This window comes from Pseudopodoces humilis, chromosome 7, assembly GCF_049639895.1.
Source record: "Pseudopodoces humilis isolate 2021_Gansu_Grassland_sample_001 chromosome 7, ASM4963989v1, whole genome shotgun sequence".
NCBI lineage: Eukaryota > Metazoa > Chordata > Aves > Passeriformes > Paridae > Pseudopodoces > Pseudopodoces humilis.
This window is the reverse complement of record NC_142206.1, coordinates 52411811-52426495: the sequence shown is the minus strand read 5'-3', so window position 1 is coordinate 52426495 and position 14685 is coordinate 52411811. Positions and strand designations below refer to the sequence as shown.

At 40.9% G+C, this 14685-nt stretch overlaps 1 protein-coding gene across 7 annotated transcripts in view; it reads right to left on the bottom strand.

Moving 5' to 3' along the window:
- Positions 1-10602, bottom strand: part of WDR20 (WD repeat domain 20) — a 46426-nt gene extending 35824 nt beyond the window's left edge. For all 7 annotated transcript variants that reach the window (XR_015773022.1, XM_014249884.2, XM_005520120.3 and 4 more), the window contains exon 1: positions 10322-10602. Coding sequence is in view for 6 of the 7 variants with exons in the window: in XM_014249884.2 (XP_014105359.1) it covers positions 10322-10570 (249 nt within the window). In the remaining variant the exon portion in view is untranslated. The remainder of the gene's footprint in view (positions 1-10321) is intronic.
- Between the last annotated feature and the right edge of the window lie 4083 nt (positions 10603-14685).

Genomic DNA, 14685 nt, shown 5'->3' with positions numbered 1-14685 from the left:
TTGCATATTGGTCTATAAAAGATCTGAGGTAATAAACCTTGCTCTCTTGTTCAACTCACAAGAGAGTTGTGTTGTGCTTCTTGCCATTCCTAATATATGTGAGTCTATCCTGGACTTCTCACAGCAGCTTACAGCAGAAGCCCCCAGAAAGTGGCCATGCAAAGCCAGTACATGGTGTTACCTGTTGTTCACAGGGAACAGAGATGTCAGAGTGCAGCACTTGGAGCAGCTGCGCAAGCTGCCACTGGACTGCTGCAGTAGCTCATTAACCAGTAACTTTGTCACTCTAAAAATGAGAAGTATGGATTGCCTTAAGCATCACTAAAGGCATCTTAACCTGGGCATTTGTTTGAGTTCTTTAGAACAGTTGTTTGCCCCATCTTTCTGATTTAGGAGTGCTAACATGTGCCCATGCTTAACCATCCCAGCTCCATCTATGGAATTTACAGAGGCAGCATTTTGACTAAAACACAGAACTACACTTGAACAGTCACTTCATTGGCACAGAAGCTATTCTGCCAACGTGGTTAGGTCAGAAACATCACCTGGAACAGCATCTTAAAACTCTGAAGGTTTAGCAAATAGTTCATGACACACAGACAGAAGTTATTGTGTACAAGGGACCACAGTTCCACTGCTGAAGGCAGGAGAGGCCATCCCATGTGTTAAACAGATGTGAATGTAACTGGACAGCTGCCTTTAGAGGGGAGGGAGCTTAAGTTCATACCGAAGTAACAGGCAGACATTTCTTGAAGTCACCTGTTGAGATATACAGCTCATGCTATTAAATAGCAATAATTCTCTAGTCAATACAAGCATCACATTTTTACAAACTGCATCCTGTATTTCTGAAATTCATCTTTGGGGAAAAAACCTCCTGGATCAATATATCACACTGAACAGGCACACCTTAAAAAATTACTGTTTAGTTATTTACGGACAGTAAACTAATAATTTGAACTGACATAAAATGACAATGCAAAATGGCCTGCAAAACAGGTGAGAAATGCTGCATTTTGGCAGTATATCATATCAAATTTCAAAAATGTTATTGCCTAATCATGCAACTATTCCTGACCTCATAAATTATTTTTAAAGACAGACCCTCTTGACACCTTAAGTGCAAACAGGTAGTTACTGAAGGTCTCTGGCCCGCCGTCTTATTAAAAAGGCTAAAGAAAAGCAACCTCCAGAAATACTTTCATTTAAAAATGAAGTCTGAAAACAAAATTCAACTGTTCACTCACTATTCTGTAGGAAAGGCAAAAATATGAAGAAAAATGCACACTAAGCCTTCATCTATGGCTTCACAATACAGTAGTAAGTTGATGTTAAGATATAGTATTTTCCATTCAAATCATTAAAATATGCAAATCCAAACATCTAGACTATCATTTAAATCTTAGTAACATGACTTAAAAACCAAATTGCAAAATTATTTTTCTATAGTAGTGACAGTTACCAATAGAAAACCAGAAAAATCAAGACAACAAAAGAAGTCCTTTAAAACTTGTGCCAAAATTTCCTTTCAATGATAGCTTCAAACATGCATCACAGTCATGCTCTAATACACACCTCAAATATCAAGAAAACCTGCAAAAAAACTTTCTAAAAGTCTTAGAAGAACCATACAAAAAATATTTAGAAATAAAATGCCACAGCTAAAATAGGATGGGACTACAACGTTTAGCATTCTGTATTCATTATGGTTACATTTTTAAGTCAGGAAAAGAAGACATTTAAGTTACTCAGATTCACAGTTATCCCTGTGACTGTAGCCCTGGGCAGGCTAAAGTGTCCTTAAGGCATTGTTTAAATAGTTTATTTCACCAGACTTGTGGGTTTTTAACCCACAGTTCAATGTATATTGCTATCCATTCTCTCTTCTGTTGTCATTGATCCTCCTTTCTTTAGCTGTAAGGGAACATTAAAACCATAAACTTGAGTCCTCTCCAACTTCCAGATAATATCACTTCCCTGAAAAAAATGTATCTAAACCTCTTGCTAAATAGTATTTTTTTAATTACTAGGAAACTGGGGATAATGAAGTTTGTTCATAACATGCAATGCCTTCTCCCTACACCAGTGTACTCCTAAGCTAAATTTCTTGCTTAGACTAGTATTTTGTCTGATATAGCACTTCACAGTCTCTAGTTGTACAAAAATTATACACTGTTAAACCAACAACTTCTTAATACAGTCCCCTTCCAATCCCACACAGAGTTAAAAAGTAGTAATAAAAATTATAAACATTATTTTTTACCATTACAGCCACATGTAAACATTATGATTAACTCATGAAATTAAAGAACAAATATAGCTGGTAAACCAAAACTGAAATCAATTTGCAGAAAGTATCTATTAGAGATCTATCATTCCATTATGAACAGCTGGACTGAATAATGCATGAGAAATCCCAAAGGAAGTTACAACACTGCCACTGGAAAGGTTTCAATTGCAGCAGCTGGTGGTCCTGCCCACAAAGACCAGGGGGCAGCATCCACTGCACCAACAGCTGCTCCACAGGAATCAAACAGACAACAGCAGCTGCTTTGTTTTAAGGAGCAAGAAATGGGTGGGATGCAGATGCTAAAAAATGGGCTGTCTATTCACTGGGGCCTAAAAGTGGAGTGAGGTAAGGAAGAGAAAATACTCTATTTCACAGAAGGACACAACCAAATATTATTACTTAAAGTATAGCACATTTAATGATACTGTTTCTTTTCCTTAAGCCTTCTAAGAGGACAGACAATGGAAATATTAGGCACTATTTTGCACTAAATGGCACCACTTTCAAATAATAATTTGTCCAAGTGTGTCAACTCATAGTCATGACAACTGGATAGGAAGTGGCCTTTGGGTACACGTCCTTCACAGGAAAATACTTCAGATAGTTCCCTTTAGCCAGAGAACTACAATAATACTTCAAACTAGGGCATTAAATTTGATTCTAGAATGTCAAACAAGACAAGTATTGCTGGCAGTCCTCTCAGAGGTGGGTCTAGGCAGCCTTTATTTGGAGTTTGAGGCACCTTCAGTGTACATTTTAACTATTAACAGTTAACTATTTAAATGTTTTGCAGACTCCCAGATGTGAATGTATAATGCAAACTCCTCATAACTGAAGCACGTAACAAACACTTATAAATATTCTGACAAAGCTGCCCCAAAAAACTTCCCACAGGCACAGAAGTGTTTGTTACAAATGACCCCTCTTTGCATCTGTGAAACATTATGACTAAAATTTTGTCAATTTGCAAAGAGTAAGTGCCACAATTATTGGCTTTACACTAACTTAATTTCCCCAACTGAATTCATGTAAGTGCAATATTACCACAAATGCACTTCAATACAAAACCCTCCAAAATTTTAACTGCCATGGTAAAAAAACCCAACCAAAGACACACACAAAAACTCACTGCCTATAAAATACTGCATCCCAACGTGGGGGTTTGGCCAGCATAGCACAGCATTCATTGTCAAACACACCAGCCAAACAAGCAGTCAGACAAATGAAGTTACCTCAGAGAGCAATCCTTCAGCCAACACAGTGCAGGAGCTCACAGAAGTCAAACAGTTGTGATATGGGCTTGAAGCACAGACTAGGACAAGAAAAAGCACTACAGACTAATATCACTTCCTACATAAAAATCATCTTGCAAGCTCTGTCAACCATAGATATTTCATCTTCCTCCAGAGCAAGAAACATTTAACAGTGTAACTGCCATTTTAAAGCAGCTTTTTAGTGTTTCTATCTTACTCTAGCCAGTCCTAGTTGCTCTACATAAGCCTCAAAACAAAATTAAACACTGAAAGCTACCTACACATCTGTAATCTACATTAACTCTTCACTGTTTCCCTCAGCAGTGTTGTTGAAAATAAAGGCATTACTAAAAATTCTACCCTTCAGGAAAGAATACAGGAGCATTTTGTAACTTGTCTCTCAGTCCCTAGTACAGCCCAGCTAGAATTGGGAAAGACAGTATCTATCTACATCACAGAACTCAAAGTGGTAAATATATCCATCCAATAAACACCTGAAACAAATTTCCAAGAGGCTCTCAAATACCTTCATAACCGCAGATCAAGAGGTAAAAGTATTACCGATCTAACCGCAATACCTCCATGAGACTGGCTAGTCCAGTCCCAATATAACTATTACCCAATACAAAGAGAAGGAAGAAAAAAAAAACTCAGCAAGAAATTAAGGAATTTCTTGAAAAAAATAAATCTACAACACCCTTTTAAAGAGGGACAGAATAGAGTCACATCCGAAACACCTGAGAAATGTGAAGCATCAGCAGCAAATCCATCAGATTTTTAAGTTCTGTGAGAGATTTTCATTAACATATGAGGGTACACATCAAATTTGTGATTAACATCAAGACTGGAAGGGTTTTTTGCATTATGCAGCACAGAACTGGAAATAAAACCACTCTATAATAATCTTAATAGAACAAAATTCAATGAAAATGCTACATGGCATTTATAAACATCAACAAAAATGAAGACATGGATAAAAATGGAGAAAAGCAGCAATATGATAAGAAACAATCCAAGTGAGTCATCACTATAAGCAGGATTCAAAAATGTCAACACTTCAATATGTTAGCAAGAATATTAAGACAGACAAAGCAAGCACCAATTCTCCCTTGCTCTGTACTGAAGTCACAATGCAAGCACTGGGTCTAGGTCTAGTTTAAGTACCACTAATACAAGACAACAGAAGCCAGCAGAGGAGAGCAATGAAACATTTGAAACTCATGATGCAAGAAGAATGGTTTAAAGAGCTGGATTTATTTTCTTTAGGAAAACTGAGTGAATAAATTAACAAGTTTTTAAATATGCAAAAGTCAAAGGCAATAGTCAACTGTCTTTTATGTCCACACTAAATAACTGCATTCAGCCTGGTTTGCTTTCTCTTTTTTCCCTGAACGCAAAGTTTAGTCAGATATTGGAGGAAGAAGAAAGAACACCAAAAAGTGTTATTGAAGGAAACTGTGGAAGTCTTGTTACTGCAAGTGTAAGAACCCGTCACTAAGGTAGGTATATTTCCCTCTGCTTCAGCCCTACTGTATCTTCCATGATCCTTACAAACATCAGCATTTTTATAGCTCAAACATGCTATGTACATCATTTTCAGAGGCCTGGCACAGCTCAGTGTTCTCTAAGCATACAGTAATATAAACTCACATTCCCACCACATCTCGAGAAAACATGATGGTTTTCTCCACACATCCCAGCTTCCAACCTAGAACTGCCTCACACTGCTCTTCTCAGAGCAGTATATTAAGCACAGTGACAAATGTCACCCATTATCATTCTGTCATTGCAACAAGTTCCCAGGTGAACAGCCCAAAAAATGATAGTCACTACCAAGGACATACACTCCTCAACTGCACAACAAATCAAGCCAGACTTACAAAAAGTAATTCTGAGAACTGCAAGGGAAGGAATCCTATACATCAGTCTTTTTACTGATAAGCAGGGACTACAAGTATGCCAACTCTCAATAAAAGAAGTTGAGATATGAGATTATTTTCATCCTAGTACAAATGTAATTTCCAAGACATTTGCTCAGTGAAAGCTTAAAAAGACAGTCAACAAATTCTGCCCTCCATGCCTCCATCAACCTGTGCTTATCACTTATGTATGTTTCTAATCTAACACTACTGCAACATCCTGTAATATTCCATAGTTATTAGCAGACTGATGCTTTAGGTAGCTGCAAGAAAAAAGTCAAACTAAAGGCAAAGCCTCTTCTTGCAACAAGGTGATTTCAAAACTTGAAACAACCATTAAGAAAGTCTGCCACACATTACCAAAGAGTAGATAGCCAGAACTCAGCTATACAATGCAAAAGGTTTTACGTCATATAAGTTGAACTATACACTCAAATTTCACAACTTGCCGATATATTACATAAAAATCAGGACTGTGCACCATGCAACACGACTGCTAATACATACTTGTATTGCAGTGACGGCTGCAGATTAATTTGCCTAGAAACTTTTACAACATACAGAGAATAACACATCATCACACACACAACTTCTGTAAGAAAAATGCACAAGCTTCCTAGTGAAAAGGGAAAAGGACTTGATAGTTAATGTCAGCAGCAATCTGGAAAGCCTTGCCCTGTCAGTCATTCCTAAGGCAAAGAAGATAATACAGCATTCTCCTTTTCCAGCCTAATGATTCAACTAATAAATCATTTTGCAAAGCTAGCCACAAACCATATTTGAGTCCTTCAAGACTGTCTCATAAACAAAAATCAAGTAACAGCTCTCACTCCTGATTAGGGGCTGCCAGAAAAAGCAACCCACCAAAAGCATCAGAGCATCAAAATTTGAACAATTTTTGAGTTATTAAGTTATAATCTCACTCCATGAAAAGGAAAATGCCTAAAATAACTGGAAAAGCTTCATTTAACACCTATAATTCTCTTAATCAAAATCGAGTTAACAACCCCTCAGGAACAGATAATTCCAAAACTGACTTAAGGCTGAAGCAGAGGCTTTATTCAGGAGAGAACTCCTAAGGCAGTGGATCCAAGCAGACAGTTCAGGCCTCTGAAGGGGGTAGTGCCCCTCCAACACTTTCCCTGCTGTCACTGCACTCCAAGTACAGTGTACTAATCGACCCAAAGATGACACTGTTCAACTCACCAAATCAAGAGGAAATCTGCTCAGAAAAACTGCAAGTACTTTTTACTGCTGGCTTAGCAAGCTGAACTAGCTCAACCAGAGGCTGAGCACTGTCAGTGACAAGGAGATAGGAGCACACTGCCAAGAGGATCCTATACTGCCAGTCCATCATTTACAGCTGTCACTAGATCAGCTGAGTTCATGAAAATTTACCCCTTCTGGTTAATATGAGATCATTGCACACCTCTAACCTTAAAGCCAAAGTAAAGCAGGACTGAAAGGGAAAGTCCATTGACACTCAGTGCTGTTAAGAACAATTATATACTTATCTAAGTAAAGCAACTACATCTCATTCCATCAGTTTAATTTCTTACTAAACTACACGTCCATGTCTTTTTCTTTTCATTGGATCCAAATCAGAAAACAGGAGTTTTCTGGAGGTCTGCATTGCTTATAAAACAAAGAGAGCTGCAATGTTTCATTATAAAAAAATGCACTGGATCATAATGGATGTGCTTTGTATGACACAGAAAACATGAAACACGGTAAAATTATTCATGACAGTAGTAAAATTTAGTAGTAACATGGAAACATAAAATAGTAAAAACTCAGCTTCCTTCTCAAAGAGGTGAAGAACAAAGTTGGGAGAAAATACCTTTTTGCTTTGAAAAGTCTCAAGACATAGCTTGAAATGATGTCCCAAAGTCCTGTCTCTCTACCAAACCATTACAATTGGTGTACAAAGAGACAATCTCCACACCACTGTCCTGGATCCCAGATCTAACTTCTTCACCAAGTGCCTTGGAAGAACGATCAAGGTTACCTGGAAACATTTTTCTTTATGTAAATTAAATCTCCTAAGACAGCACACACATCAGCAGTTCACTTAAAAAGGTGACTTACAAACCAGACAAAGCATTTAGGATTTAAGGGTAACTAAAAGAAGAAAGATTAGCATTACTGATGTCAAGAAATATCCTTCCAAGTCGTATCTTTGGCTCAATATTACATTATTTATTCTTAAGTATCATTCATAGCTTAAGTGTTACTCTTCCTCAATGTGTATGGATCTGTAATGGATTACTGATGCAAGAATTATCTCAGTATCTAACAGACACAGTCACTTAAAATACAGCCTTGGTGTTTTTTTCACTCATTTTAGGGAAAATATAGCATTTTCCCATCAAGAAAAGAAGTCTTTAAAAAGATAGTTTAAAAAAAAGGGAAGGAAAAAAAAACAACACTAAAAAGACACAAATCACAGTTTATATATTCACAGCTGATACATTCACACAGCTTCATTAAATTCAACTCAATATTCTAATATGACTTGGCCAGAATGAAAATCACAATCTTAAAGTAATCATGGAAATTTTTTAAGGGATACATAAATAATTATGAACTAACAGCTAAAACAGAAGTTATCAGCACCTGTATTATGCCAAGGAGCACAAATAGGTTGGTCTTAAACACATCAAATCCCTCTCCCCCATCCTGCTCCCAGGAACAGGAAGGAACACAGAATGTGATAGTCTGCCCAGTTTAAGGCAGAATTACATCCTGTCCATTTAGGTAACAATAGCTCTCTCCCCTTTATGATAGCCACAAGATAGAACTTTTGATTCTGAAAAGTTCACATGATCAGTTGACAGACTGTCAGCCTGTTCCTGATTCACTTTCGTACACAGACAAAACAGTTATTCCAACTGAAGTTCCAAAATAAATTCCAAAGCAGCATTTCAGATTTCAGCCAGACCATCTTCCCATTCTCATTTAAAGAGTTTTCTTTAGAGTGAGTCAATCTATTTCAGCTCTTTCTTTAGGTTCGCTTTACTAAAGTATTATACATATAGAATATACAGTATTATTTTAGATAGTTAATACTGTAAAAGGTCACTGAGATGAATTCTGTCCTAACAATGTCTATGTTTTACTCTATTCAGAGAAAAAAGTATTTCACACTGTCACAGGTATAAATGCCTCAGAGCTTGTGAGTTCACAAACTCAAATTTCTCAGTTACTGTATATCATACCAGCAGCTTTTAGCATCTAAAAAGATATCCAAATACTCAGCTCAAGATTTTTGTTACTTGGTATAATTATTCCATTCCTTATTTTCAACGAGGTTCCAGGCTTTAGATTTTTATTTTTCAGAAGTGTGACAAGAGATGACTAAGAGAACCTGCAAGAATCACATGTATCATTACTAAACTACATAAAGGCCTTCTCTGTGAGCTAAGTAAGAGAACTCTACAGCTGTTTTACATGCAAAAAACAGAGCAGGACCTACACACAGCAAAAACTTAGGATATAAATTTTCAGAGATACTGCTCCTCAGATACCTTGTAAAGATTGCAACTGCTCGTAAATAGCAAATACTGTTTGATACTAAATACTCCTTGTATGCTTAACGAACCCGTTGTCCAAGCATTATTTGAAACATACTATTATTAAAATTCATTAAAGGGTGAAAGTAAAATACACATGGACACACTTTTCTATATAATTATACAAGACATATCAGATCTGTTAGGTCACAGTGAACAAACAACCATGTAGACTTTAAACTTCCGCTGCTGCTGACATTTTATATAAAGTAGGAGTGCTAGGGGCACTACCCTAGGACACAGCAGATTCAGGTATTATTCCTTGCTCATCCACGAGCCTCCTGCACAGTTTCGTGTGAGTCTCTAGCTCTCTGTGCTCTCATCCCATTTTGAATGGTGGGCTAAGAGCTGGAAGATTTCAAGGTACTCACATGATGGCAGCTGAGACTTAAGCATGTAAAATAATGAACACCCACTATTAGAAACAAAACAGAAAGCTGACATTCATTATACATGTGTTTACATCTGTTAGTAGTGACATGCATTCACCTAGCAAATTCCAAATTGCTCTCTGAATCCCGCAAAATCATGGGTTTGTTCTTAAATATGGTGACCTGAGAGATCAAATGTCTGCACTGTCCTGCATCCAATAACGACAAGCAAGGAGTTTTTCTCTCAAGTACCTCAATTTTTCCTTCCTGCAAAAGCAACTTTCTCTCCATCAATTATCTGACATTTAAGGCTCATCTCATTACACCACTCCCATTTAAAAACAATTCTAATATCAGCCCCCACTTGTAAGTCATAACAAAGGCCTAAAACTGTACTGAATGCTTTAGCCATTCAGCCAAAGCTAGGAAGATCCTGGAAGCAGGGATTTGACACCACCGTAATCACAACAGGCATTAGCGTGTCCAGCAAATTCTGACCTGAAGCAGCAGGTGAAGGAGGCTCAGGGAGGGAACGCCAACCCTGATTCCCGAACGACAAGGAGGGCCCAAGCGATCGCATCCCTGCACAGGGCCCACACACACAGCTCCCGTCGGTGACACCGTATCTGGAGCAGCCCCGAGCACCGACCCAGCGCCGATGCCCTCACACCGCCCTCAGCCCAGGCCTGCTCTCCCCCTCCCCAGCCGCTACCTGGTTAATCGGGAGATCGGCTGGAGCCGAGGAGCCGCCGGCCCCACGGCCGCGGGGAGGGGGGACAGCGAGGGAGGGGCGGCCCGGGCTCCGTCCCCCGCCCCCGGCGCGGCCCCGCGGCCCTGGGGCTCCCGCACCCTGGCGGGCGGGCGGCGCGGAGCCCCCGCCACTCCCCGCCCCATCCCGGCGGGGGAGCCCCGGTACCTTGCGGACCCCCTTGTAGATGTAGAAGTAGAGCTCCCGGCCCACATTGAAGCAGAGCCGGTCCCCGTTGCCGCTCTGGTCGTTGACGTTGACGAAGGAGACGCGGACGGGGTTGGAGCCCTGCGAGTTGAAGGGCACGCGGTTAGGCCGGCTGTACTCCGAGTGGCTCAGCAGCTTGTACAGCCCCTCCCGGGTGGTGAACTGGGTCTTAATCTCGTTCATCTCCTTCCCACCTCCCTCCGCCGCCATCTTGGAAAGGAGCGCTCATCCTGCCCCAGTGCCCGGATGTGCCGACACTGCGCAGCCGCCGGCGCGCGCGCGGCCCCTGCGCGCGGGGGCGACACGAGAGGGCGGGGCCGGCGGGGCCTGTTTACCGCGCGACTGCGCGCGCGCCGGGCCCGCGCTGGGGGGCGTGGAAAGGGGCGGGGCCTGGGCGGGAGTCACGGAGTGGCCGAGGGGTCGGGCAGGGAGGGGACACCGTGCTCAGCCTCCCTGCGCCTGCGGGGTCACCCCGAGTGCTCCGGGACGTCTCCAGTGAGCGGGATCCCACACCCCCTCTGGGCATCGTGTTCCAGAGTGTGGTCACTGCACAGTAAAGTTGTTCCTCATGTTCTGGTGGAACTTCCTGTGCATCCGTTGCTGCCCGTGGCACCACTGAGAAGAGCCTGGCTCTGTCCTCTGCCACCTCTCCTTTGGATATTTATACACATTGATGAGGTCCTGTCGCAGTCAGCTTTTCTCAAGGCGGGACAGGCCCAGCTCCGTCAGCCTTTCTTCATAAGAGAGATGCTCCAGTCCTTTAATCATTTTTGTAGCTCTGCCCTGGACCCAGTCCGGGAACTCCACGTGTCTCTCGTGCTGCAGAGCCCAGAGCTGGACACAGCACTGCACATGTGGCATCAGCAGGGTCACCCAACATGGTGGCTCCATGGGGAAGCTGCTCTGGAGAATGGGAGAGAGGAGGAGGAGGGAGCAGGGGCTTTGTGTGCCCACAGGGACCTGCCACCTGAGCATGTGGGCATCTGTGCCAGCACAGCATGGGATGAGGTGGTCCCCACTGCTGGAGGTGCCAGAACAGAGCCAGGAGGTGTGCATGTGCAGCGCTGGTTTTGGGGCAATGACTCCCAGGTGAGAGCCCCCACTCAGATCACAGTGAGGCATCACAACCCTGGCCATCTCCGTTGGATCGTTTGCCCCTGGCCAGTTTTGCCCACAGGATACTTGCCAGTGCCTGGAAGCCTGGTGAGGTTCCTGCTGTGATAGTCTGTCAGTTTAGGGACAGCTAATCCAGGTACGCAGCTGTGCTTTGACACTTCATGCCAAGCTCAGACTGTCCCTGATGGAGATGGTATCTTCATCGCTCCAGCTCTGCACCAGCCTCCAACCTGCTGCAGGCAGAGCCAGGCCTGGGAGTTGGCCTGAGGTGTGAACCTGAAAAACTGGTTATCGGCTCACTCACCTCATTGTTCTGATCATCCTGCAGCCATCCAGCCAGCTGTGTTGCATGGTGAGCCAGATCGATATCAGATGGAGGTGGCACAGGGTTGGGAAGGATTGTATTCACTGGGCAGGGAGGCAGCACTGTTCCTTCTGACAGCAGTTTCAGCTTTAAGAGTTTGTCTGATTACAGCCTCATGACTGACTCAAACTGATCCAAGACTGATCTCCAGCTGTAAAAAAAAAAAAAGGTTTTGGCCCCTCCTCTACGGGTATTTCCATTACCTGCCTTGCATCATATAATCATGTTCTAGTAATCATGCAACCAAAGGGTGAGTCAGATCCACCTGAAAATTAACACACACACAGAAATTATGAGTTCTCAGGTAAGCAAAGTTGATCAGCAACCAGGCTGATTCAACCACAAAACTGCTGGAGCCAAAATAAGGAAGAAGTTGGGAATGTGCAATTAGAGGAAGGTAAGCAGTATGGAAGTAGATAATCCTATGTTAACTATAAAAAACATGCTTTCAAGGTATAGTTTCCTGCTTTAGCTGTGCAGCTCTAATGCAACTGCTTCCAAAGGCATTGGCCTATTCTCTTCTTTCTGGACTATGACTACCTGCTGCTTCTCCTTCCTGTACCACCCACAGTGTTCTCCTGACCTCATGAGGAGCCATTTCTGAAAGGTAAATGGATAGACAATTAAACTCCTTGCAAATGTGAAATGAATATAGTTAAATGAAAAACACTGACTGCTTAAGGGAATGGACAGCAGGACCTTCCTTCTTTCCATTTGATCAGCTCAGCTGAAGAAGTCCACTCTTCTAGACTACAGGGGGTTAAAATAATTTAATTTCAAGTCAATTTAATTCAAAGAGATTTTGTTTGTAGCTGAATACTGTCTTGCTGTATTTTTTTGCTAATATTTTGACCATCAAAATATTAGTAAAAGATAGCTAGGAGACATGAAACAGCCAAAGATCTCCAAAACAGAGTATGTATCTGAGTCAATATCTGAACAAGTACAGATAATTAGACTTCTAAAAGGCCAGGTATTGAAGACTTGCTTGAAATTCTTAAGATAAAGCTAATCAATAATGACCAATAGATCTCATCAGCTTATCAGCCAGTCCTGCCAGATGGTATTGATGACCTCCTAAAAGCACATAAAGTAGGTAAGCAGCCCTACAATTTTTTTCTTTAAATCATCTTAAGAGTGATTGTTTCGTAAAGAAATTTCATTCATGGACTTCCAGAGAGAGAGAACATTTTCAGTCACCAAAGAAGAGCAGGAACAACAAGGATCTCTAAATAGTAATATTCAAAACAGATAAGGATGTAACAACAACAACAACAAAAAGTGTTGCTCCAAGCAGGCATACTCAGTATGTCTTGTTCATTACCCACTGACAACATTGGATAGATCACTTTGAAGAAGAAAGCAGACAACTTTCATAGAGGGACTGTGTGGAATGCAAATCATACTGAAACCACAGCAGGTCATCTGTCACTGATGGAATGAGTGTGATCCAAAGAATAAACAAAGTTAACAAGTACCTGGTTATCAGCAGTACATGATGATGCAGAAAGTCAAAGAATTGATGTAGTGTTTAACATTTACAAGAAACATCAATAAAAGCTACTGAGAGATTCCACGGAGAATCCAAGACAAATACTCATTTTAAAAACACAGCTGCAAGTCACAAGAACACTATTGTACAGCCCCATCAACAATGCTCATCAAATACTAGGAGAAAAAGAGATTACAGTGGTAAGTCCTATGAAAAAATTCCCTGTACCACTTGAAAATTCTTCTGTTTCAACCCAACTGAGTGAGGATGATAGTTCTGAAACGATCCCATGAGGACACCCCAGATCAGTTGTTTTGTATGCATCACACAACCAATAAATTGAAGTCAGTCACAATCACTGCTGTACTGTGCCTTTACTTTTTGCAAATTGTTTTGGCAAATTGGAAAACAGACATGAGCAAAATTCACTAACAGTAATAAAAGTGTGGTCCTTTGAGATTGCTTTATGTAGGGCATAAATTGGTCCTTCAACTTTTCAGAATGTAATATTAATAGTGCTTTTACTGGATATGAAGAACCTACAAGTACAGTTATTAACAAAACTTTCCTTTTTGAATTTGAATGCCATCTGTCACTTCCCAAAACGTGCAGCAACTGGTATCAGCTTTTACCAGCTTTTCTGACACACAAAAAAAAAAAAAAAAACAACCAAACAAAAAAAAACCAAAAAAAAGGAAGGTGATTACACCCATACTCAATCAGGCAACCTATCTATTCCAGCATGCACTGCCTGCAGATTATCCTGCAGAAATTGAGACCATCTCTGTACTGTCTGTCAACTGTAGCAGGTCTGTCAAGTCTTTCTGGGACTTCTGATGCCGAAAACAATTTAGGCATTTAGTGTGACTGGCTTAAGAGTCGAGACAATCAAAAGCTCTGGAATGTGTCAAATTTTAACAACTTTTGAATGTGTATGAGTTGCTAACAGAGGTTCAGACATGTAATGAACACATCTGAGCTAGGCAAAAGATTGGTGATGGTGAGAGGATGGCATGTAAGTTCCATTTAATATGGGGAGAAGAAAAAGGATGGCAGTGTTGGAAATATATTTCCAAGTACTTACATGGTCTTTAAAGTACATTTAACTTGCTTTCATCATGAGAAATTATTGTTTTTGGCATAGTTTCACAGGTCCTTATTTGCATTAGGAATGTCTTCTTAACCACTGCATACATTTAACATTAAATACGTCAGGTAATGCATTATGTATTAGGAAGTGAAAGGGTGTTACCAAGGAAGTTTCTGCCCTCCTAGAACACATTACATGTTGTTTATACTTTTGTCCCTCCACAAGGGGAGCAACAGCATGTGATACATTTTGTTTTCCTAGTG